The sequence below is a fragment of the Hyposmocoma kahamanoa genome, unplaced genomic scaffold (genome assembly GCF_003589595.1).
Source record: "Hyposmocoma kahamanoa isolate Upper Pololo Valley unplaced genomic scaffold, ASM358959v1 116, whole genome shotgun sequence".
In the NCBI taxonomy this organism is placed as follows: Eukaryota; Metazoa; Arthropoda; class Insecta; order Lepidoptera; family Cosmopterigidae; genus Hyposmocoma; species Hyposmocoma kahamanoa.
Genome location: NW_020653391.1, coordinates 3,014,495 through 3,042,384, shown reverse-complemented (window position 1 = coordinate 3,042,384; position 27,890 = coordinate 3,014,495). Strand labels below are relative to the sequence as shown.

Sequence of the window (27,890 nt, the reverse complement as noted above, 5' to 3'; positions counted from 1 at the left end):
GGAAAAGATGGAGGATAATGGTCGTAATTACATAAACAAAGCTGCCGCATGCTTAGAAATATGGAGCCGGCCGCCTCCAGCATGCCTCGGCAACCTTGGAAACGTTTCGGAAGCCTTCTTTTTTGCGCATTGTAACGGAAAGTATAAACGTCTCTACTCCTGTAATGTCAGTCTTTCTAGATATGACTAAAGCCTTCGACTTTGTAAATCACTCAAAACTCCTTTACAAGCTTGAAGCATACGGCATTAGAGGAACAGCCCAAAATTGGATAGCGAGCTACTTAAAAAAAATCGGACACAGTATACTGAAATAAGTAGATTAACAAAAAACAAACACAATAATAGATTAGAAAAACAATTTTTTAGATCACACCTTAAGACGACTAATGCTGGAATACCGCAAGGTAGCGTCTTGGGTCCGTTACTGTTCCTACTCTACATTAACGACCTCCCACATGCTATTGATCATAATTGTTTACAATTTGCTGACGATACAACTCTTATAATAAAATGCCAAAACAAAGCGACTTTTAACACTGACGTAAATAAAGCACTGACAGACGTAATAAGTTGGATGGACATCAATGACTTGAATATTAATATAAGTAAAACCAAAGTTATGACATTTAGATCTTACAACTCAAATCCCATACCGGTTAAAATTAATTACAACTCTGATACTGTAGATGAAGTAGACACATTTAACTTTCTTGGGTTAACAATCGACAAGAACCTTAACTGGAAGGAACACATCGAACAGATGTGCATGAACCTAAACAGATTTGTTTACGCTTTACGAAGACTAAGGCAAACTGTCTCGCGAGAAGCTGCGTTGACGGCTTATCACGGCTACGTTTCGTCCGTGCTCAGCTACGGTCTTGTACTATGGGGTAACGCAGTAATCTTAGAAAGAGCGTTTAAAGTCCAGAAGAAGTGTATTCGAGCAATTTGCGGTGCGTGGTTCGATGACAGTTGCAAACCGCTGTTTAAAAAGCTGAACATGCATGTACATTAGGGATATCTGCGTATTTGTCAACTCTCATCCTCAAATATTTTAAAACACGCGGTGAAGTCATTCAAAGGCAAACTAGAGCAAAAATTATGAATCTCTTATACCAACCTCGTTGCCATAAAGTAATTTATAAGAATAACTGCTTCAACATGTGTATAATTATTTACAACAAATTACCAAACGAAATTAAATTGTTACAAGGACATACTTTTAAATTAAAATTGACAAAATGGCTTTTGACACATTGCTTCTATAATAATAAAGAATACTTAGAATTTACAAATTTATTACATTAATTAGAAACTATAGAGACTAAAGAAACATTGAATCCCATTAATATTTGCACATCTGCTTGCAGGTTGAATACAATGTACCTAATTTTACTTAAGACCTTTGTAATTACTGTATTCTGGCAAATAAACGTATTCTATTCTATTCGGGGTGCTTCGGTAGCCTTTGGGGTGCTTTGGTAGCCTTCGGGGTGCTTCGGCAGGCTTTCGAGAACTACTGCGTCTATACGGGGCGAGTGAAGGCAGAGAGTGAGTACAGTGTTCTGGTCTAGAGCACGTCAAGCTTTACACTAAGACTTAAATCCAACTCTATGCCGCTTACGATAAAAACGACCCAAAGTACAAAGTGTCAAACTTGATGTGCTCGAGACCGTGCATAGGGATACCGCGGTATATTTAAGGACACCGGGGCATAATTGCCGTCTTGCATGCAGTGATGCCGAAGGATCCCCGTCCCGTCAGGGGGCGCCGGACCATATTCTTATACGTCCGCAAGTAAAATGTCTTGTTCGGTATACTGAGTTACGCCTTGTACAGAGATCGATTTTATTTAAGAGGTAAGAAGACTCGATCTCACCATGAAGAACCTTATGCAAGTATGTGAGGCCCTGTTTTTTACTGCGAACAAGCAAGGAAGTCTTTGTGGCTTTAAATTCGTCAAGGCTCACACTACAGCCAACGAGCCCGGGGCCTTAGCCACATTTTTGGGTGTATTGCGTCTGAAGGTGTGCCGAATACGAAACAGCATGAATCCACGGAATCCCTATTCGGTTTTATCGCTTAAAGATGCGATGACAAGATATATTATTGCAGCTGAGCTTACTTCCGTGTCTCATTTAGTCTAATTATGCGGCTTCCAATTTGGATCGCGTTTAAATTTTTCTATACTGCTACCTTAATATATTCATAGTTTGCTGAGCAAAGTAAAAACTAGGACAAAGTAAATAGTACAACAGAAACACTTTTTATCAGAAAGTATGAATAAAAATAACGACGATTTCTTTAGTGTTTTTTTCCATATCAGTAATAATTTCACAACAAAGTAAAATGGATCATAAAATTTTAACTTGATAGTGTATTATTGTATATTCACATTCGAATTTTCCGTTTAACAAGAGCACTGATTTAAAAATAATGTTTCGGTTTTCATTGGCTTTGCTTTGTGGTAGTTTCTATATGAATGCCGTTGCAAAATCACGGAGTGGCGTCAGTGGCAAAAATCCTTTCGGATGTAAGTTTATTGCGATAAGGTCACACATACACACCCAAACATAGGTAATAATCATTACTGTTATTAATAATTTATGCACAAAAGCGGGATTAATACATGTAGAGCACCTTACTGACTCCACGGGAGTACTGTAGAGCTCGTAAATAACATAGGCAAAGTATATTAGGTCCCCGAAATCGGGACATCCCGCGTATTTGAAATTAAACGTATGTTAGCGTAAATTGGTTATTAGATTAATGTAACCAAAGTTATTGTAATATTTTGTTTTCAGTTTATATATGAATTTTTGATATTTTTTATAAGTATTGTGTTTTTTGTAGGACTAATAAAATGTTTTCGAGACGCAAAAATGCAAAATAAAAACAAAATGCAAAATATAATTATTTTGTACCCTTGGCGTAATAAAGCCCTGAACCACACGTGATCATACGTCAAAAACGTGCTTTTATCTCTTGATAGTCACAATAATAAGATCTACATGAAACAAATTATGTACATGTGAAATTTGAAAATTCTCCTTTTGAGCATAAAAAAGTTATCCTGAAAAGTTCTCATTTTGCAGACGTGGCCTTGTTACATCAATTGCGCTATTTATAATTATATGACAGGTTTTGTTATTCTGGTTCTTTGACATAAAAGTTTGAATGTCTGGTATATATGTTTATGTGTCACCACTATCTTTTTTCAAAGTAAATAACAATGACGGGCGCCGGCAGTTCAGCAGCGATGAATTCAACGTGGACGGCTTGCGCATACGCAACGTTGACCCTCTCGGCAAAGCTGCGTTGCGCATTAGAGGTGGAAACTCTACGGACACTATTAACTTCCCTTACATGGCTGCTATTATAATAAATGGCAGATTGTGGTGCGCGGGAGCGATTATAGATCAGAATTGGATCGTCACAGCTGCGCATTGTCTTAATTAGTAAGTTTTTCGTTTCGTATTCGTATCCGTGAACAAACACTCGTGGATGCTGACACTCTGTTAATCGATGTAAAAAATATATGTATAGCAGCGATTATAAATGGCGACTTTTAGACGCGCGTCTGCAGCGATACTGTCGCGCGACTTTGAATGTTACCAATACTAATCATTCGAATGGGCAAATCATTCGCCTAAGTCGAATCTAAGCGCAATCATTCGACTCAAGTCGAACGATTACCGATACCGAATGCCCCTGCCGTTCGGTCGGGCGCGTTTATTCGACACGAATTTCATCGCGCTCAAGCCGCGCGGAGATCGCGTGGCAGCCGCGTAGCGACCGCGTCCATTTAACTGTCATGGCAAAATACGCTCTATTTATTTAGATTTTACGTTTTAACTTAAATGAGCGTCTCGGGTGCGCGAGTGAGGCTGGCTCGTTTTTGGTCTACGCGGCGGCCACGCGGCGACCGTGCGGTGACCGGGCGGCTTTCGCGCGGCGACCGCGCTTTTGTATTATTCCAAGGAATTTAAATGTCGTTGCCTAGTAAATAGAATTCAGATTCGCCAGTAATGTACGTGAAAGCACTTTAACTGGGCGATCGCGAGAGGGGGCGTGGTGATCACGAGTATCGTTGTGCTCTATGCAATCGATGGATTATTTACTTATTTTATTTTTGAGGCTATAAACAGCTTGTAAAAGCGAAATATAAGCAAAACAGTTCCCTACTGTTAAAAATATAGTAGCAAAATACATACACAACTAAAATGACTTATACACACATACATGGCACATTATAGCAGCAAAGTAACATTACGCGAATTAACTCGTTTTATTAAAAAAAAGTATTAGATAATACTTTGTTAACGTACGCACAGCTTGTGTTAAACAAATCAAAATCGCATAGGGCAGAAACTTTGTTAGTAATGAATGATCATTCCGATTATTCGAATAGGAAAATTAGTAGGTACTAATTTGTCATTCGAATGACAGGATTAGTAATTACTAAGGAAGTCGAATTTCGAAATCATTCGCAATCGCGTTTCGCTAATCGCTAATCGTCTACCAATTTGAAGACTCTCGTCTCCAATACTTCAGGTTGTTGACGAGAGTAGCACTACACAAAAATCCATTTGTAAGACATACGTACATATGAATAATGTGGGTACAGAACCAGAACGTAGATTTACTCTATGCTTGCCTCTAAAGGAAAAGCATTTTTCCTCAAAGTGTTTGCTGCATATTTTTGAAAACTTTTTGAGAACCCAGTCTTCTCTCTTTAGCATTATAAGCCATTTCTGTCGTACTTCAATGTTTTGAGGAAATCTGAATCAACAACAATAATTAATAAATAAAAAATAAAAAAATAATTAAATGGGTGCCTCAACTACGCTATTAAAAGAAATTTTTGTTTTAATGTAGACAAAAAATAATGCACTAATGCAATATTAATTAAATATAAAGTACTAAATCCAGATATTTCTGATTCAATAATATTAAGCATGAAGATGATTTCGGTTGTATGCAAACCACACCTTTGCCTTTCTTTTTTTTCAGTTAATGATACGTCGATAACATATTATCGATTGCGTCAATCTCTATGAAAGTGGGGTTATGAATTTCAGAAATTCACGTATTTGATATTTCTTATTTAATTAAAATCGTATACATTTGGGTTATTAATGTATTTGAATGGTATAATTTTACGGATATATTTATATAAAAACTTTTGTGGTGGTGCTTTTAGACAGCTAAAAATTTAAATAGTACTTACATGTGAAATGTACAATTCTGCGAGTTTTCCTTTTTATATGAGTTACATCCGGGCACTGAACACGTTACTATGACTAATAAACGTCTGTTTAACACTATTTCACATTTTCACAAACCATTTATTTTTCAAAAATAAATGAAATTTGTTTCGTTGTCAGCTGACCCTAGGTTCATACAGGCTCATAGCATGTAATAAAGTGGTCTCGTCTATCCATCTCGCTCTAACATACGTGTATACTAACGCTCTTTCACTTGCATTGCCAATCTATGGGTACCTATATACTAAATCTATGGCGGTGACGCTGATTTTCAGTGGATTCGGCAACAGCGAACTCATGCCACGGAACACAGTAGACGACACAAACATGTTCAATTTGATATAATTATGGATAATAGTATAATTGTAAAGTAAAAGTGTAATTTTATTGTTTACATTGTTTGCAATTGTAAATAATAAAGCAACTGTGAATGATAAGGTAATTGTAAATAATAGCTCAATTTGTGACATTGTAATAATTAGCATTCAGATATTCTATTAGTACTAGCCAAAGTTAACAATAAAACGCCTGCATCTCCGACACATCGGCAGCTATGCTGGAGATTGCTGAATATCAAACAAATACGCCTTAAGTAATTTTTAAAAAGTAATACGTGACGAAGCGTTTTTGATTGCTGGCGGTAGGTTATTTCAGCATAGCGAAAGCTACCTCGAAAGCTCGCTGTTCTGTGTCGAGGACTTGGAGACGAGAGGCATGTCTAACGTGCACGGATGGGAACTTGAGCTTGTCATAAAGGTACGATGCCTGTTTGGTCTTAATGACCCCAAACAGCAATATAGCAAAATGTAGCTGGCGACGTGACTCAGAAAAGGAGTAACGTGCGCCCGATCGAATTAGGAAGCAATACCTAGCGCATGCATTCTGCAAGCGCTGGATAAGACATCTCGTATGGGAAAGTAGACACCCTCCAAACACAGTATCGGCGTTATTAAGTTTAGACAGAATTAGAGAGTCACATACATAGTTTTATACGCAAATCAACGTTAATAAATTTCTCACGCGATACAATACCTTCAAGCGATAGAAACAATTTCGGACTGTCTCAAGGATATGTCCCTCGAAATGAAGAGAACCATCCACAAGAACACCCAGATTTTTCGCCACCGAAACTAGGCCCACAGAGTACCCGCTATAGCTACTTGTGGGTCACTGGACTTGATCTTTTCAATTCGTAGTCTTGAACCAAGTACATAGGGCGCACTATAAGTTTCCGGAACTGGCCACTTACATAAACAATATTTAAAAAGTAATTGCAACATTTGAAAATGGAACTCTTTGGCTGTAGAATACAGTTTGTTTCATTTGACTGTCACTTGTTTTTACATTGTGGTGTCATTTTAGTAATTGGTTGTCTACATCACTATGGATTTAACTCGTGAAAATTTTCGTAGTATGATTTTTTACGACTTCAAGTGTAATTTAACAGCTCAGCGGAGCCATAAACGCCGTATCATCGTGCACCACAATGCCAGTTCTCACACGGCCGGACTGACAAATGAATTTTTGAAGGTGAACAAAGTTTTTTTTTTTAATATATAATAGACACACACTTGGCCACAATCTCACCTGATGTTAAGCGACGATGTGACCGACGATGGGACGCGTTTGCCTAAAAAATGCCTATTCACTCTAGCCTTGAATAGCCCCAAATTGTACTTTTCGGGAAATACAGATGCAGAGCATTCCATTCCTTTGCCGTACGCATCAATAAGTCCATCAATAAGTCCAAACTTAAAATAAAACACGCTTTATCACACATCTTTCGATTCCACAAACTTACCTGACAACTAACGCACACTAAGACATTACACAAGTCACATTGCAACGACACTATCATTACGCAGGTCGCACGCATAGGATTAGTATATCATGATCGCACATGACATCATACCATTCACTCACACAAACACAACATACATTCATCATTTTTCTTTTTGTTATTGTTAAAACCGCTTAGCGATTAATCGTCGGTATTTAGAAAAACTTACTTTAGTTTGTAAAATACTGTTAAGTTTAAGATTATGAATTAATAATGTAACAAGTTATCATAAATAAATAAATAAATAAATAAATAAAAATAAATCAGAAAGGAGGAGGCAAAGCGCTTAGTGCGAATAGGTGGAATATCAACGACATAAGAATGGAGTGCTCCGGACCTTCTAGTCGACCGAAGGAGGAACGGTGAGGGCGGAACCAAATTGAAAAGTTCCTGCGCACACTCCCCGAAATGTATCCGATAGAAAACCGACAAGCAGGCTACTTTTCTGCGATGATCGAGATTTTGGAACTTCGACTCCACAAGAGGATTATTGTTAATAAGTCTCTTTGCTTTACGCTCCACCGAGTCCAAGGCAGCTAACTGGTATTGGGCAGAGCCGTCCCAAAGGTGGCAGCAGTACTCCATACAGGATCGAACTTGTGCTTTATACAGATTTAAAAGCTGTTCAGGTGTGAAGTACCGCCTGACCTTGAAAAGTATGCCTAGTTTTCTGGCAGCAGTTTTTGCCAAGCACTCGATGTATCGCCCAAAGTTGAGGTTGGATGATAAGTCCTGACCAAGTAGCTCAAGGTGGTCCCTTATCGGCACGGATACACCTCGGAAAGTCGGAGTAAGGTGTAGGGGACTCCGTTTTGATGAGAAAAGACACGCCTGTGTTTTAGCCGCATTAAACCTGACCCTGTTAGCATCTCCCCAGTCGGAAGCAGCTTTCAGACTCAGGTTCAACCGGGTGACCATCGCCTCTCGCTTACACCGGATCTCTTCACTGTTGTCTCGGGCGTCTGGCACATAACTCACCGCCACTGTGCTGTCATCTGCGTACCCAAAGATACCGGGCATCAGCAGCAGGTCGTTGATATGCAGCAAGAATAGAGTGGCGGAGAGGACAGATCCCTGAGGTACACCGGCATTTATACCATGAGGAGCAGACGAGTAACCATCTACAACTACACGGATTGACCTATCCTTCAGAAAATCGCCCATCCATGTGCAAAAGCCAACAGGAATTCCGTAAGCTGGAAGCTTGTTTAACAGGCTATCATGCCAAACCCTATCAAAAGTTGACCTTATGAGCCATTCCGTGTACAGTCCCGGCCTGGCACCATGTGATTTTTATTTATTTCCAATAATTAAGAACCAGTTACGCGGTCAACGACTTTCATCACCTGAAGAGGCTGTCGAAGGGTATGAAATATATACTTCAGAGATTGTCACGGAAGAGTGGCATAAATGTTTTCAAAATTGGTTCATTCGTATGAAAAAATGCATTATCGCTAACAGCGAATGTTTTGAGAAACAATAAATTAATTTCTCACCATTTATAGTACTTTTTTTCTTATTCATTCCGGAAACTTACAGTGCGCCCCACGTATAGGACGAACTGCCCCGACGATCTTAAAGCTAGCGCTGGGTTGCATCAGCCTCTGGTGCCACTCCTCTTGCATTAATTGGTGCAGCTCCGCTTTACAGACCTCCACCTCCCTAGGTGCAGGCCTATCGTCTCGATTCGGCGACTCCACGCGCCAGAAGTACAAAGCAGAGAGACTTTAACTTCCAGGTCCCAAGGCGGAGTTCCTGCCAAAGTGCAAGCCGCCTCTAGAGATATTGTACAGTAGCCCCGTATGACCTTGATCGCCATCGGCCTCTGGGGTTTGCACACAAGTGACACAAACAGGGGCTCCGACAGGTGGTGTTAGGTCTACCGAGATAGGGCAACAATGACCCCAGGGCTGCTGTGGCTCCCATCAATCTTAGACTTAGCTGACGAAAGTGGGCATTAAAATTCCACCGGCTGTCAAGGGCAATACACAAGTATTTGATTGTCGACCCTACACCAATACGTACTCTATCAACTACTATATAGGACCCCGGTGGCAGTGCTTTTCTTGGTCCGCGGAAGCAGATTGCCTCTGATTTGTTAAGGGCTACTTCTATACATAAGCGCTTGATTCTGTCCACAACCAGTGCCAGTCCTACCGTAGCAGTGCGAGCTGCTACTTCAAAAGTCTCACCTTTAGCATTGACCAACGTATGCCCCAATTACGTTACAAAGGTACGTTGGTATCTGGTGATACCTAAGAGCCTCTTTAATGGTATTCCAAGGTAGGGAGTTGAAAGCATTGGCGATGTCCAAAGACACTGCTAAGACCACCCCACCTAGGGAAACTGTCTACTCTACAAGAGTCTTTACTCGTAAGATAGCGTGAATTGTCGACCGACCGCTTTGGAATCCGAACTGGTGATCCGAAATATCCGATCCTTCCATAAATAGGTGTCCCAAGATTCTATTTGCTACGATGCGTTCAAAGAGTTTGGCCACCTTATCAAGTCGTAACGTATTCTGAAAGAATAACGGTTTTGTTACAATTCGGTTTTCGGTGTAATGAAAATTCGGACAAACGTTATTTCGGCAAAAAAATTCGAGCTTGTGGTAGGTTACCATTAGACGATGACGATCGTCTTAATCGTAAGGTCCATTGTTTATTGGAGAGATTTTATCCTTAATATTAATCCTATCGATTAGTATAATAAAAGGTGAGTGTTTATTTGCATTTTTACTTTGTTTGATTTCGACACAGGTATCTAAACTTACTTAAAACCAATGATTTTTATAAAATGCATATTTTATGAAAAATAAAAGAATCCGTAAGTAAAATTAGTTACCTTAAGCATTTAAGGTAGTTTTCCCATTTAAGTCCAAATTATTTTTTTACCCTGTATAAAATATTTAGGATAGTGGGTATTACCTAATAAATATTGTAATAATCGGGAAAGGTTGACATTGGTATATGTTCAACCAGTTATATCTTTAAAGAATACTAAGGAACTCGTGGTAGATAAATAAAAAAATGTTACAAGTGGAGGAAGCGAAAGTGGAGCGAAGGAGGAGGAGGTTGTGGACCTCAAGCTACCCTATTCAGGGAAAGGCGTGGTGGTTAACGTGACCAATTATTTTTTCCCTCAGAATGGGACGTCTGCAAATTTTTTTATTATTTAAAAATAAAATACTTGTGTATGTTAGTTACGAAATGTCAAAAGATTTTAAAACATTCAAAACTCACCTAAAAATGTTTCATGATCAAAAATGTTTGTAGAGCTCCTTGTGAAAGAGTTCGTCTCTGCCGCAACTCTGCCACCAAGCAGTAATGTGAACATTAATGTGGCAGTGCCCCTCAGATTTTTACGACTTGAAGCTCTGAGTGGCACTGCAACTAATAACAGTTCGTAAGGTCCATAAGGACAGGCGTGTAGCTTACCATCAGGCGTTTGACTTGTTCGTCCCGTCACTTGATATTATAAAAAAAAACTAGTCTTGTATGTAGTCTGGTGGAGGCTTTATTATCTTTAGTTTTCGCGCCAATTTTATTAATGTTACGTGTGTCCTGTTTTTAAAGCTGGCCATTGTTAAGGTTTTTTTATAATACTAAGTGATGAGACGAACAAGTCGAGTGCCAGGTGGTAAGCGACACGCCTGTCCATAACAGTTGCAGTGCTACTGAGAGCTTTAAATCACAAAGATCTGAGGGGCACTGCCACTGCGACCGACACAGAGACATAAATTGACAAGTCCCATGGTTTCTTTTTTATTTTAATTGTATTTTTTTTAGTTTTGTGTCAAATGTATGCATGCCAAATAAAGGCTATCTATTTTTTATTTTTTTAGTTAGCTTAGTTTCGTTCGCGGTGTGGCTTACGCGACATTGTCTTATCTATGTACTTATTTGTTATTTTGATTATGTTTTATTTCATTCGGAGCGCCTGAAAGATTCAAACATGCAAAGTTTCTTTCACGATTAATTGTTCCGTAAGTACCTGTTGGTGTAAGACTCCTTAAGCAGAATTACAACTTTTCAGGAGAGAAGTTTAAAGGTTTAAGCAGTTGTTTAGTTCATTTTATTACGCTTGTTCAACTATGAGAGTTATACAATTTCTCACAATTTCTCATTATACATAATGTGTATTAATATTTATAACTTCCACGTGACAAAAACAATGAACATGTTTAAGTGTTTTGATATTTTCGCTATAAGTCAATTAATATTGCCTAAAAAGTTATACGAATTAAGGCGGCTTCCCACGGGCCACAGCCCGTTTCGCAGCCTTTTCACACGTTAAGTTTCTTAAAAACGCGCCTTGGAAAGAGGGCCGCCCGAGCGCGCCCGTGCTCGCCCGATAACTTCAAAGGCATAGGCATGCTCTCGATACAAATTCGAATACGCGTCGCCACGCGCGTCTACCCGCGGCGGACTCGCCCTTTTCTCGGGTTCGTCCATACAAATCGGCACGTTTGCCATGACGGGCCGTGGGAACGCACCATTAGAGGGAACGCCCGTTATTTTGTCACATATCCAAAGAGTAAAAAAATTAAGTAATTCGAATTAAATTTTACCACGAGGGGTGCGGTAGATCATCTTTTGGCTTGCATGCTGATTTTGGTTCAAATTGAAATCGAACCGATCGGGTATTCTCGAAATCAGATGGGATTCCGAGCGAGTAGATGAACCTGATTCCTACTATATCTTTTTCATTTGTGAGTTAAATCAACTATCGTTCCGATTTGAAATGTCAAAGTTTCCGATCGGCCAATTGTCAATCGCAATTATACGCCTCGACTCAGAAAAAACGCAGTTTCCGATCGGGAGAGGCAATCAAAATCAAGCTGCTGGTTCGCCAGATAGCCATTATGTTTTCTTCTTTTTCTAAGAGTTCACCCTTCAGTAATACTAGAGCTCCTTATTTATGGGTTCGTCCAGGGATTTAATTTCTGCCATCAAGCAGTAAGGCGATTATCATGCGCCCCGCACACGGAAACGCGTTGTCAGTGTGTTTTGTACGGCGTGTGTTTTCTGTACAAATTGAGGTATTTCGGTTAAAAAACGCAGCTACGCACACCGGTGCATGGCGCGGAACGGTGTGTTAATCGCTTAATGTGAGCACTAATGCATTTCGGTTTTGAAAAACGGTGAATTTACAGGCACATGGGACTTGTCAACTTATGTCTCAGGGTGGTGATCTTTGTGACTTAAAGTGGTACTGCAACTGTTATAGACAGGCGCACGACTTGTTCGTCCCGTCTTTGGTATCATAAAAAAAGGTAAATTATAATCTTTACAAAAGGAAAAGGACAGTAACAATATTTTTCTATCAGCGTCCTTCACGTATCCCCAATGAAGACTCTACACAAGTACGTGAAAGTGCGCGTGGGCAGCAGCAGGCCGCACGAGGGGGGACAGCTTATGGAAGTGGTTGGGGCGGTGAGACATCCGAAGTTCGAGGAGGAGCCAGTTCCACATGCTGACATCGCGTTGTTGAAGCTTGCCGATAATCTTGGTAGGTTTCTAATAGACATGGCTCGTATCTGATAGACATCAATCAGGGCCCCACGTTCGCTAATCTCAAATCATCTCAGTTGTATGACGATACAGTGCCAAATGGCAAGACTTTATGGGTAATTTTCAAGTGAGTTTTTTGTACTCAATTTTGGTGACAATTTATTTTTATTTATATATTTATAGAACATCATCATGAAGTATTATTTAATATTCGAGTAATTAAATAATAAAAATTGTCACCAAAATTGAGTACAAAAAACTTACCTAAAAATTACTATTGTACGTTTGGTATTCTGCTAAAAGTTAAGAGTCGAGGATTTTCGTCGAGCTGCTATCAACTGCCATTGCAATTATTTGGTATTCTACTCTTCAATGGCTAGTATTATTGATAATTCCGCTAATTTTTGAAACTAGTAGTCATTATAATTCCACTGAGACTCCACTGAAATTGTATTAAAATTATGATAATATTTACTATTCTGCTAAAATCTATTTGCAATGGCAGTTGAGACTTAATAGAATGTCAGTGCAACGGCGGTGATGGCATTTATTCAATCACTAACAATCGATGTTGCCTTACTTAAACTACCATGGAAATTACTATGCATTATCTTAATTTTTATCTCGCTTAATCGGCGAATTAAATATAGTTTCTATTATATTACATAATACACCGTAGTGCATTAATGTTATCGATTATTAATATTAGGTCGATGGCGTAACATCGACCCACCATTGAAGAGCAGAATACCAAAAAAATTGCAATGACAGTTGAATAGTAGCTCGATGGCTAATCATCACTTTTTTTTTATATCGTTTGACCTTTTGTGCGCGTTTGACCTCCAGCACACGATGGAGATCAAACGCGCACTTACATTACTGATGGAAAGCGATGATGACGTCCATGCACCAAGCTATACCGTTCAACAGGCAACAAGTCTGCAGGCAGAGAATGCCACTCCATAGCCATTAGCCATATCAATGTGAAAGCGTAACGCTTCGTGCGAATCTTTGGAATATCCACGACATACAGATACTCAAGTCTACGTCTCTCCGTGATATATCCCGTAAAATACCGATAAGCAGGCAACTTTAGGGCGGTATTCAAGGCTCTACATCTTCGCCTTCACCAAATCAAATTCACCTATATGCCTCTTATCAGAATAAAGTCTTTTATCAGAATACCAAATGTACAAAATCCTGCCTATGGCACTGTATCGACATACAACTGAGATGATTTCAATTTGGTAGACTTGGGGTGGAGGTCTTGCGTAATAATGATAGATATCCTCAGTCCACATGAATTTTATTGTAGTAGATATAAATGACAAAGTAGGGAAAATTAAATAAATGGCTGAATAAACGAGATAAAAATTAAGATATGTATGGTAGTTTTAGTAAAGCAACAACGATCGTTAGTAATTGCATGAATGAACATTTGCCATTCCACTGAGACTCAACTGCCATTGCAACAAGATTTTAACAGAATAGCAAATATACTACCGGATACATAATTCGGGCCACCTTGCATTTTCAATATTAAATGCTTAGCTTAAACAATGTTTGATTGATCAAAAATGCTATTATGCAACTTTGAAACTGGTATATTAAACGTCCTTAATTAAAATATGAATTAAAAAAACCGGAGAAAACTTTTTCTTCGATGCTAACTATATTTTTATATTCTAGCCCTTTAAGGGTAAAAATGCAAGGTGGCTCGAATTATGTGTCCAGGAGTGTAATTATGATAAATTGCAATTACGATGACTAGTGGTTTCCAGAAACTCAAGTTTTTGTTTCGCGTAAAACTACTCACAAGTTTAGGTTAAGGCGCGTCCTTAGTGTAATAAGACCACATTTGCAAAATGACAACTTTTCAGGGTACGTACAGACCTGGCGAAATCGACGCGAATATGTGCAGTTAAGAGTATACTACCGCATCTAACCTCAGAATTCAAATTTTTCCCGTTTTAATACGGTTCCTCCTTTCACCCGCTCAGAGTAATTTAAAAACTCCTTTACTGTTAAGGCTGCGCAGTTATGGAACGAACTCCCGTCTGAAATTCGATATTCTAAATCGTAAAATAAATTCCTATATTTAAAACTGCATTACGTAGCATCTTCTGGCTCAATCTTAGTCTGCAACTTAGTCTGTATATGTAGTACTAAGTAGAAGTTTTTTAAGTATATTTATGTATGTAAATAAATATATACGTCGGTATATAATATTATGGTCATTTATTATTTCATAATACGATAATGTTAGTTTTTAATAATACATTTCAATTTTTATCACTGGCACACTACGTCTCCCTCTGTTCAGTTCTCCTCTGCCTCGAAGGCTGCCTGGAAGAGATCGCTTTCAGCGACATGGCCTCCTTTGCCCACATTAGTACTAAGTTCTCTATGTATTGTTTTTGTTTTTTTTTTGCATATGAGTAATAAGGTCTATTATCTATCTATCTACGGTTCATTGTGCTTGGATCGAGAGGCAGGGACATGTTATCATAATAATCTCCACTGGGCCTTTTGTAAAGAGATGTTAGAAAACGTCCTTTTTTAGGTCTACTCTTGAGTACCTTGATAGTTCACGTGATCCTATTAAAAAAAATGTTTCAGAGTTTAACAAGCACGTGAACCTGATTAAAATCTATGACGGATCCAGGGAACCGTATGCCCAGAGCTTCGTCGTTATCACCGGTTGGGGAGCCACTAGGGTAACTACATTTTGCTTTCTTTTTTCAACACAGCGCACAATATAAATTCCCTTGATATTGGAAACGTGAACACCAAATTCCCCACGTGATTTTACGAGTACACGGTAACGTTATGACGGAAAATCATGAAACCACGTTTTAGTACGTTGATGAAAATTGATCTTCATCAACGCACTAAAACGGTCGCAACTTTTTTTTGTATCGGAAAAAACGTAAACGAAGAAGCAGTGATCATAAACATTTTTCTTCAGACAACAAATTATAGTAAAGGAAAACATCATGCGAATTGATCACAAACGACATTTATAAAAGACAGTATACCTAATATGTTATTATTTCATAAAAAGTTTCCGTTCAACGTTTGCAAACAAGTTTTTGAAATAGATTAAGTATGTATGTACAATAGAAAGTTTTCATTCAATCTTTAGCGAATACTACAAGTAAAAGAAGGTATCGAATTCTTAGGTTTTCGCGATTGTTACAAATAGGAAATGAAACTATTTTTCCGGATTTAAATCGCGTATATTTGTTTTTTCAAACAAACCAACGTTCCGGGCACTTTACAGGTCTCATCAGTCAACCGTGACCATGGGACCTGTAAAGGGCCCGAAACGTTGGTTTGTTTGTAAAAACAAATATACGCGATTTAAATCCGGAAAAATTGATTCATTTCTTAAAAGAAAGGTAATTAATAACTATAAACATTTTGTGAATATATTTGAGGAATTCATTTCACGGTATTTATTAAAATGATTTGCTTACAAAATGATGGATTGAAATTATGGCGCCTGATAAAAACCCAAAATTTCCTTCTATCTAATGCCAAAACAAAACGAAGTCTTATAGAGATTAAAATATTTAGAAAAAAAGACATTTTATTCTATATAATATATTCTCTTAAGGGACTTTTAGCCATCTTCTTTTTTCACTTTTCTTTCTCATCCCGCTTTGTCATCTAGCGACAAAGTTAATAGCAGTAGAGCTCCTTGTGAAAGTTCGTCAAAGAAGAATTCCCACCTTACTATTTCTGCCTCCAAGCCGAAATGTGAATATTACTGCCCTCCGGTTTTGAAGGGTCCTGGTGAAAATGGTGACATTACAGGCTACGGGACTTTTTTGTAATATCAAGTGATGGGACGAACTAGTCATGCGCCTAATGGTAAACTACACGCTTGTCCATAATAGATGTAGGGCCACTCAGAGCTTTAAATTGCAAAGATCTGAGGAGCATTGCCACTACTCCCGTCACTCTGAGACATAAGTTGACAAGTCCCATGTGCCTGTAATTTCACCAGCACCTTTCAAAACCGGAACACAGTAATGCTGACAAAGGACTTGTCAATTTATGTCTCAGGAGGACAGTGGCAACGTCCCTTACATCTTTACGATTTACAGCTCTAAGTGACACTGCATTTTTTATGGATCGGTGTGTCGTTTACTACCGGCGCACGACTTGCTCGTCTCGTCACTTGTATCATAAAAAAGTTATGAAATGAATCTATCTATTTTATGATTTCACGTACCCAGGGTTCAGAACTAGCCTTCAGAGACCACACTCCAGACCTCCTAACCGCTCGACTGAAGGTCCGAACTCAGCATTACTGCATGGACGCGTACCAGCTCGTCAACGGCTTCATGTTCACAGATGACTTCTTCTGCGCATCGCTTCGGAACGGAAGCAGAGATGCTTGTCTGGTGAGATCTTCCTGATGTAAAGTGAAGAATATTGAAACACAAAATACGTATTATAATAATTAAGAAATCAGGGGCCTACGAGCGCTGCCTATGATTTCAACGTACCGAGTGCCACACGAGCAATGCGGTGTCGCAAAGTAACGCGGCCGCGTACTAACGAACCGCTTCTCGACTTAACGAACTCTCCCTGCTTCGTCTCCTGGCCCCCTTGTCCGATGTTCCGTTGCCTCGCGACGTTTCAACCACAGAACAATAAATACAGTAGAAGTGGTTAGTTAGCGTCTGACGCGTGCCAACTATATGTCTCGAAAGACCTATCAGAGCTCAGTCCGCCATAAAGGTATGGTTGTATCATTCTTTCATGCAAATTCTCTAAAATTCCTGAAAAATGCTTTATTGTGCTGTTTTGAAGTGCAAAAATAATAGCCACACTAATAATATTACCCGGTGGTATTTCATATCATCGGTAAGTCGGATTTTAATAAATTTCAATTTTCAAAATTTATTAAACGGGGCAAAGTTTAAATTCTTTTAGCAACACAGAATTTGTTGTTTCTTTTTAAATTTGAAACTACGACCAATCATTGTCAAGATTTTGTAGATTGTCAAATTAAGAATGTGTGAGTTTTCCATCACTTCCACGAACACTTTCATCGCTTTTTTTTTCTTCAGTGGTTTCAACACTTCATGTGGCATCTTTCTATCTTACTCGAAAGTTAGTCTACAGTGAAAATCAAATCCTTGTAAACCGCGATGGCAGAAACATTCCTGCTCAGCATCAGCTTTAAATTCGCCTCTTAGTTTACAATTCCATATTCTGAAGTCCTATCCGGTTGTGGACAGATACAATCCCCGCAACTCTCACACAGCCAGTAAAGAGTCCATACAGATGTCGTCTTCCATGTTTTACTGTGTACTACCGCGTGTGTAAAATAATTTGTGGTCAGTTCGATGCAGGTGCGCCAGCAGTGCAGCAAAATCGGTTAATGGGCATCATGAGTTTTGGTCCTGAGCGCTGCGGCCATGAGTACCAGCCAGCTGTCTTCATCAAAGCCTTTTATTTCAGGTTGGTACCTAAATATTTACAAGTAGTGTTGGTGCAGGTAGGTTCTGCCAACCAAACTCAATTGTCATATACATTGACCTAGCAGTCACGTAGTCCTATTTCACCAACTTTAAAAGAAGAGCGTCTAGACGAAAATGTTATGCCATGTCTTTTACACTAATATCAATTTTAATTATCATAGTTGTTTACTTGGTACTGGCTGTTCGCTGCAACAATGTTCAAGTAATTTTCATTCTTCATTGGTTGCAATTACCTAATTGATACCCACGATGTTGGTGTTTCTTTTTTATATGCTTCTTGTGTATTAAAACAATTATGTAACATACAATGAAATATCTAATTATTTCATTGTATGTGAATTTCTTTTTTGCTTATGTTAGTATGTACTTTTTTTATTATATCAAGTGACGGGATGAACGAGTCGTGCGCCTGAGTGTAAGCCACACGCCTGTCCATAATAGTTACAATGCCAGTCAGAGCTTTAAATCGCATAAATCTGAGGAGCACTACCCATCACCCTGAGACATAACTTGACAAGTCTCATGTGCCTGTAATTTCACCAACACCCCTTCACCAACAACCCTTCAAAATCGGAACGCAGTAATGCTAACTAACATTACTGCTTGGCGGCAGAAATAGGTAAGGTGGCAGTACTTCCCTGGACGAACTCGAGCTCTACTATATTACGAGCTATAGTATATTTTCATTTTTAACCTTCTATGCAAAAAAAGTGGAGTTAGACATTTGAAGCATAATGTACTAAGAAAAAATGGCTTAACTCCATACAAACGTGACAGCGTAAACGCCCGCCGCTCGCCGTATACGAACGCATGAATTCGAATAAACACGAAGTGCTTTTGCGTCGCATAAAACGATTCTTCATAAAACTGAAGTGTTCACTCGATGTTTAAAAAATGACATCAAGTAGACGTGCTTATTGTTGTTTGTACAAGTGTCTGAAGTGTACTGAAGTTATTCTCGATACCTACTAAATATGAAAGGCTAGTTGCACGTTTTTTATTTATTTACGTCTTTGACGACTTTGGTGGCCCAGCGGTGAACACTAGGGGTGTTAGATGACGAGTTCCCGAAACGTAGTTTTCTAAATTGGTTATGATCTCAAAGTTTAAAGATGGTCTGAAATCTCTGTATATCCCGAGATTTGAGTTTCTAGCTGAGCTCCAGATCTCTATTCCGTAAGTCCAGATGTTGAGTGAGAGATGTTGGTGTACACACAATCAACTCGTTGTGTGAAATGTGAGTCATATAATCTCAGTATAGTCTACTAAAAAAATTGATCTCAAAATTTCGTGGAGATGTATCTATTTGCAAAGTTTCATTGAAATCGGTTACCGGAAAGTGCGCGAAACAAAATTCATCCCCTAGTTTGCCACCCTTAGAGATGGAATTTTTTCTTCAAATTTAAATGAGACCACTACTGAGGTGCCTACGGATCCCCTGGTAACTACGTATCCCCTCGTGGATCCGTTTTATTTTATATTATTTTCTATTCCCATCGGATCCTCTTTTATTAAGAATAAATATTTTTATTTATGTTATGATACCCTGACACCTACTTACATGTTTATAGGTAGGTATTGTTGTGCAGTCAACAAGAACATCTTTTAAAAGCTCTAGAGATAACGCAACTTTGCAAATAATTGAATATAAATTACTGTTAACAAACCTACCAACAAGGCGACGATTAACAAAAGAAATAGCAATCAATAATTGGCACAAATACGTCACTGAACAACTTTTTACTGGGAATATCACAGTTAGTCACCGTTTAGGAAAATTCAGATTTTAAATGTTACTTAAGATAGATTTTTTGTTATTTGTGACTTGCAATATTATGTCAAAATTAATAAAACTGTCACAAAAACAGAAAATTGTCTGTGAGAATTATAACATTTGATCACAATTGTTCCATAAATGAATATTTGATATTAAAACTTATTACTTATTACGTAGAGGGGATCCGTTGGGAGTTGCAAAATGGAGAAAGAATCAGTTGGTATTTAATTGGCGGTGGATTAGTCGTACGGGATCAGATGAGAATAACATTACGTTTTTTTTTTGTTAGGCATGGTTAAATAAAGAAAATTTTTCATTTATTTCATGTAGGAAAACAAAGTTTTCTTAATTTGTTTTATTTGAGCGGTCCGAGTACTGATAGGGCATGGATTTACCTTGTGCGGGACCATCAGCATAATAAAATAATAATAAGTAATTTATACTATGCCATCTTTATTTGCTGTACAGGGAGTTTGTAAAATACACAATATCAGCGTACAAGTCAACGCAAGATCTGATCGAGGCGATGAAGGTTGTGGATCCCACGATTCGGCCTCCTTTACTTACTGTCGAGCAACCTCGTGAACATCAGTTCGTGGAGTTCTGGCAGCGTGACGAGGTCACCGAGCCGGACCAGAAGCACGATAAATAAATTGATTGGAGCATTGGATGTTATTCTTTTTATTTGAGAGATTGAGATCTTTTAGAACATCATGTTTCTTGTTTTTGGTTTTCAACTACAATAGTTTTTACGCCCATTTTTTACTCCAATGTTGATTCAATGAAGCCGTAGTAGGTTTAATCTATTGTCTCTCAAGTAGAAGTCGTGGGTTCAATTCCGGGTTTTGAGTGCGAAATTTAATTTCAAATTTACCATGAATTTTTGATGAAGGAAAACATTGTGAGGAAAGCTGCGCGTCGAAGGCTCACGTTTTCGAAAAATGTGTGATGTACCCACCCGCAGCGCGTCAGCGTGGCTGACTATGGCCTAAACTCTCGCCTGAGAAGAACCCAATAGTGTGACGTATCAAAGGGTTAATGATGATGCTAATGAATCTCGAAAAATGAACTACGTGTGTGTAATGAGCAGAAAAGGCTATTAATAATAATAAAAAAATATACATATAATAAACATTAGACAACACCATATACGTTGCTGTGATCTCTAAGTAGGTAGCTAAAGCACTTGCGTTAGGGCGCGTTTATTTGAAACGAATATAGCGCGCACGCCGCGCGGCCCCGTCTGTAGTGGCGACCACATACATGTGTTTAGAGACCGAACTGTTATAGCATAATTTCAGTGCAGAGTACTAAAAAAACCGACCTCAAAAGTACGTGGAATTACGTCTATTTGCTACGTTTTATTGAAATATCCTGAAATTCGCCGCTATACAGGACTTGACACTGGAGATAACGAAAATCGGTTCTCACTACTCAAAGAATATTGAGAGAAAAACGCCTTGAATTGGAGAAATAGCGAAATCAACCATTAAAATAATTGCTCCTTAAGAAAATTTAGGCGCTATTCATAAAAATGAATCTTCATGCGTGAACAGCCATCCTTAGAGGTGGATGATTTCTTTCAAAATGAAATGGGAGCACTATGGAAGTACCTCCTTTCAAACAAAAAAAGAATCATGAAAATCGGTTCACAAATACCGGAGTTATCGCGTAACATACAAAAAAAACATATAGTCGAGTTGAGAACCTCCTCCTTTTTTGAAGTCGGTTAAAAATATGCATACCATACTATTACGGTTAATTTTACAGGGACACTGGCTTTTTTCGGAATTTATTTTTTTTATAAACGAAATTAAAGTCATTTGAAAAATGTATGTCCTATAATATGTACGTGTTCTAATTAGTTCAGTTGATATAAAAAAATCGATGGTGTTTTTTATAAAATTTCGAGGTGAGTTTTGTGTTTTTTTTCTATCGTGAAAATGTTCAGGAATTGTGGTTTTACTGCGTATGGTAATAAGTGTAATATCTTCAATTTTACTATATATTTTTACGAAGTGATTGATTCAACACTTCCATTGTTATGCGGAACCAACCAAATTGACGCGGCTAAATGACAAAATATTTTTTTGAGATATCATACGAAACCATAACCCAGTTTTAGAATATTGGAATTGTTTAATGATATTTCAGCTATGCATCGTTAGGGTAAGTTCCTATACGTCGAATACGTTAACCAATTTTAACTGTTTGTAAAAGAGTATTTGTCCTCTATTTTTTTGCTATTTAAATATGGTTATTTGAACACTTGTCACTTAACCGCGCAGCAGCAAAGTCGTTGTGTTGTATCGACTTTTGAATGAGTAAACAAATATGGCGCGCGGGCGAGCCTAGGGGCCTTTTTTTTTTTTTTTTTTGGTTAATCCGGGGGAATCTGCTTACAGATACCCCGCCCCCGCGGGGGCAGAGCCGGGGTTATGTGGGACTGGGCTGAACCCTGAAGGGGAGCAGCCCGACCGCACTAAACCCCCGGAGTGTTCCTCCTCTCCGCTGTAGGTGGGGGTACGGGTACGCTGTTGCACTCGTCCGCGCCCCCACCAGCGGCTGGCCGCGCCCTGCGCAGCCCCTCCTCGAGAAGGGAGACACATCGGTCCCCCGACTCCGAATGTGAGGCTCGCCGAACACCAGACGAGCCTTCCATCCCGGGCCCCTTTATGCTGGGCAACGAACTCCCCCGAGTCCGCTACACAGGGGCCATGGGGGGCCAGGACAGCATCCACTCAACTGTGAAGTTCAGTGGCTGCTCCCCCAGCCCCCGCGGCGGATCTGATGACAGGCTCCGCCGCAACACCTAACGCGCTTCCGCGCGGACTCTCCGAAGAGAGTCCCTTGGAGCGCCCACCACGGGCCAACCACCCACATTCGGCCGCGGAGGACAGGACGAGCGGCAACGACACACCGACACGTCTCTTCCCCGCGGCCCCGCCGCCACTGCATCATTGAAAGCGGTGTAGGGTCGCGGAGGACAGGACGAGCGGCAACGACACACCGACACGTCTCTCCCCCCGCGACCCTCCTCCTCGCGAATCCGCGCGGTCTCCCGCTGGCCAAACGAGCCCTGCGCGGAACGCCCTCCTCCTCGGGCCAGCCTAGCACCATCGGCCGGCCCCGTGGGTTCCTCTTAGCTTCACCGTGGGATGAAATCGACCACGGCTACTAGAGCCCCCCCGCCACGACAAGGCGGGAACCCCTTCGGGGGGGGGAGCCTAGGGGCCTACCACAACCTCTTAAAATAATATTACTTAAACCTTACATTGACTTTTCGCACCATAACGCGCTTAAAGTAAGCTTATTGTAATGTTAAAACTATGATGTTTTATTGGCAGCTTTTTGTGACTATTCATTCACTCACTATGACGCGACTTTGACATTAAAGTAATATTGCTCTTACGTCAAATTTAGCATTCTTAAAATAGTTACACGGATGCAATGGAAACAATATTATTTTCAGTTTTATTGTCTTAATATTGATTTGTAATGATTAAAAGTTAAGTTGAACTTATTTAATAGCAAATAGGAAATAATCTCTCGTTAAATAAAAATACGCTATGTTAATTTCGTAAAATTATGACAGCGCCACCTATAGGCTCCTTGGCAAAGCTAACAGTTGTCACTAGACTATAATTCCGAATTCACAACGTGACTATTAAGACTAGTGATGAAGAGACTCAGTCTTTTCAGGCCTTTTAAAAAACCTCGACTAATTTTCAACGCCTCACGACTAGTCTAGTCTTTTAACCCTCAAGTCTTGAGTCATAAGACTAAAACTGAACACTAATGCGAGTCGAAGTCTTTTAACACTAGGAAGCTTAAAAACTTATAGGTTTAAAACGATTAAAAAGGCTCAAACGACTGGCGCCTCATAGCCTCGGGAGTCGCGAGTCATGAGCCAATTGGTGTGATTTTATTTCTACCCACAAGGTATTTATTTTACGATTTTTATTGTAAGTAAATAAACGTGATTATTTACTACATACTATTTATTTCATTTTTATTTATGAACTTCGGGTTTAATAACAACTCGAGTCGTTTAAGTCTTTAAAGTCGTTCAAGTCTTTTAGTATAACGACTGAGTCTTATTAATAAAAACTCGAACCCCCAGTATTAATTTTGGAGTCTAGTCCTGTAAAATGGAGTCGAGTCATTATAAAACGCCTAATAGACTGAGTGTCTTTCGTCACTAATCACGACTTAATTGTTTTAGTTATTTTTCTTCATGAAAATGCGGAAAAATTATTGAAAACAACGTAATCTTAATAGATTTTATTATTACATACTTTTCTTTTTTTAACAGTCAAAATTCTCTGAATGCAAATAACATTAAGTACTTAAACATTGTATATACTACGATAAGACGATTCGGAACTAAAAAAAAAAGAAAAAAAAGAAGTGGCATTAAATAGTTCACATAGCGTTATTTCTTTCAGAGTTTTAGTAAGGAATAGACAATATTGGGAAATCATTCGTTCTTTCAATCATTTTTCAAGCAATAATACATTACTTGGTTGACAGGTTCGTCATGGTACGAATATGAGTAATATTATAATAAGCTTACTTTAAGCTTACATTGAAATAAGATTGTTTTTGGAAAGGTTATGGTAGGTCCCGTGGTTTGTCTTTGGTCTACGCGGCGGACGCGGCTACCGCGTGGCTACCGCGCGGCGATCGCACGGTTATATTATTCAGAGGAATTTAAATGTTGTTGGCTAGTATATAGAATTCAGATTCGCCATTAATGTACGTGAAAGCGTGGTAGACGCGTCGTGTAACTGGGCGCTTCTGGGACTCGGAAATAACGACGGTACCATAGTTCGGTATCACAGACTCTAAGGCGATTATCACAATGCACCGCGCCCCGCGACGGAGCTGCGTTTTTTAACGTTGCACTGAAGTACCTCAGTTTGTATGGAAAACACGCGCCATCGAACACAATCGAACGCTTCTCCGCGGCGCGCGGTGTTTTACCGCGCCCCCGCGCGGAGAGGCGCAGCGAACCTCAGGGTATGGCACACTGCGCTCCGCACTACCGCGCAGATTTTTAACCTTAAGGACATGTTCAGTTTTCTACAATAGATCTCGACGTCGATAAATTTATATTTGCTATTGAAAATCGACCAAATTTATTTTCATACTTTCTTAAATCTTTGTAATGAAGTTGAAATTATTTATCCATTTGTCGATCTGGTTCGTAAAAAGGGATGTATCCAATATCTTCGCGGTCTTTTTATTTGAGTAAACAAAACCCAAATAGACAAGCACCATATCTTTCTATGTTAGTTTTGATTATAGTGACCCTCCCTACCTACCCTTAGGGCATACGAGAAGGACACTATAACCCGTGCGCGCACAGGAACCTTACAAGTTCAGGTTCTGACCCCAGATCAGCCAGTGCATAGGGTTCACAGGGTCACCGACCTCTGTCACTTGACTTCATCCGGTTTTTCGAGAGACTAGTGCCTCGGTTGAGTCCCCCGGGTGTGCGTACAGTACCCTCTGGAAAATAGGGAATTTTCCAGATAGGTACTGGAGCTGTGGGCACGCTCACTTCCCGTTGCGCATTGCACTACCAGCAGTTGCCACCGCTAAGCCGTCGACTCTGAGTCCACTACCAAATCTTCTCATTGCTGGCGGAGCTGTAAGGCACGCTCACTTCCCGACGCCGAAAAACGTCGTCTCTCCAGTTCCCAATAACCTAAACGGCTGGAGGGACCGGAGGATATCTAGCTTATCCTCTACTAGCTTTCCGGGCTAGTGTCGGAGATGCCAGTCGCAGTGTCCTGCGACAATGTACGGACATAGCTTCCAACTTAAAGGGCAACTCACGTGCCCCGCGCGTCTCCTCGCAAACAAGCCCTCAACTAGATCGCTACTAAGACGCGCTAGCTGCTTACGAGACAGACGCCCCGTTACAAGCAAAACCGGGGCAGACAAACATGTCCGTCTCTGCAGCTAACCACAAACCCCAGCGAGTCCTTCCCCAAGTCCGGGTCCGCTAGAGACAAAAGCAAAGGCGTATCACTGGCGGAGGGCTTGGCCCGAACGCCCGCCGTACCCTGTCTTGCCGTCGAGCCCGTAGTCTCTCCGGAAAACCCTATCCCTCGGGTAGATAGGGACACCAACCAAATAGACAGTATAACTGCAGCGTCCTGAATGAGTTCTGTATTATTAACCATAACCATGTAGCTGAGACCTTCCTTGTCAAAGGAAGGTCTCAGCTACATGTTCAATCACTACGGCGATCAACTACGAAGCGAGTACTTTAACTCTTTTCTTCGCGCCCGCCCGCTTTTCATTAAACCGCGCGTTGATGCAGATGCAGATCTGCGTCTCCGCCACCGCGCGCTATTCCGCGTCCCGCGTTCTGTCGTGGGGCGCGTTGCAGTGTGATATATCGCCTAAGCGTACATGGCTTGCGCAAGTTAACTCGCGGTGAAGTTTGATTGTGTGACTGGGCCATGCAGGGTCGCTAAAACGTTTTATATCGGCTTTGTGCGTTTAACGGTTTTTCATTATATTCACGACCTCCTTGATCGAGTGGCTTGCACACCGGTTTTCATGGTGTCGCACTCTCTAAGGTCCCGGGTTCGATCCCCGACCGGGTCAATGTAGAAACTAACTTTTCTATATTGTCTCGGGTCTGGGTGTTTGTGGTACGTGTCCTATTTCTAAAGCACAATTACTCTGGGATCAGAGCAACGTGTACGATGTCCAAATATTTATTTATAATTTACATAGAAGCTGTAAGGAATTTTGTGATTTTTGGCACAGCCTGAATTTTTGGATAGCTCCACAGTTCCAGTGGTAGTAGATTTAACAAGGTTAAAAATAAAATGCAACAATTCTTATAAATAGAAATACTTTATTGTCTTTGCAGACCACTATCCTCTAATAATACTAAACACTAAAAGTTAGTAATTCGTCAAAATATCACAATCGGAGTCAGGAGGCGTATTTGTAAAGAATTTGTAGACTTTTGGATTAGAAACTTTAAATATTCTAAATTAAAATTAAGTTACAGAACCATTGTCGTCATGAAGAACCATAATATTAATGTCCTAGAAGAAAAATTAAGAGCAACATGAGGGGAAAAAATGACGAAAGGTGAAAAAACGATGACAGGCGAAAAAACCACGAATATTAATTAAATGAAATTTGAAAGAAAATGAAATTATGAATATTACAATTTGCCCAGAGATGAGCAAGGGTCCGGGTTAATACCTGGATGATTGCTCATCTTTTGCTTGCACCCAGCGCTTGTTATCGCCGGGTTTAAATCGTGTTAAAACTCATTAATACCCGAAATCGAAGACAAAAACACAACTAAATATTTGTTGTAAATCGGTTTTGTTCAAATTTTATGATGTTATTACAAAACATTTATTGCCTACTGATTCGATTTGCCTATCTATTGAATCGATTCGTTGAAAATCGCATTAACATAAATCGACACAAAAAATCGTTAGATCGTATGCATTTGAATTGATTTTCATACGAATCGTAATGCGTAACCTTAGTAGTTAGAATTCACTGGATTGCGAGGTATGGAGTAGCCTCGTTTTAGTCCAAAAAGATTTTTTACATCGAAATTTGCAAGAAGTATGGAATTATACCAAATTCCGTATTCGCCGTTTCGGCTCCCGATTTTGGGCGGAAATGAGTTAAAACCATTACTGCCGTCCGCTACCTAAAATGCGGCTAAGTGACAAAATAATGTTTTGAAATATCATAAAAAACTATATTTTTTTAAGAATTTAGATTTTTGAGAATTTAGAATTTTGTGCACTATTTTTGCTATTTAAAATGGCTATTTGACCGTTTGTCACTTGTGATGTGGTTGTTGATGGGGTTTTAACCCTCTGCTCATCTCTGTATTTTCATCAATCAATCTATACCCACACAAAAAGGAAAGAAAGTAGGAAAAATAAAAATAAAGTATACACAAGTACTAATACACAAGTAATATAAAAAATCGTA

The 27,890-nt window shown here is 39.6% G+C and overlaps 1 protein-coding gene across 1 annotated transcript; it reads left to right on the top strand.

The window, feature by feature from the left end:
- Positions 1-2,424: 2,424 nt before the first annotated feature.
- Positions 2,425-20,558, top strand: LOC113239781 (trypsin-like). Its single transcript, XM_026476893.1, has 7 exons — positions 2,425-2,533; positions 3,224-3,458; positions 12,437-12,618; positions 15,240-15,337; positions 16,865-17,032; positions 17,980-18,098; positions 20,364-20,558. Exons 1-7 carry the CDS (start codon positions 2,437-2,439, stop codon positions 20,545-20,547), a joined length of 1,083 nt encoding a protein of 360 aa, XP_026332678.1. The 5' UTR covers positions 2,425-2,436; the 3' UTR covers positions 20,548-20,558.
- The last annotated feature ends 7,332 nt before the right edge of the window (positions 20,559-27,890 follow it).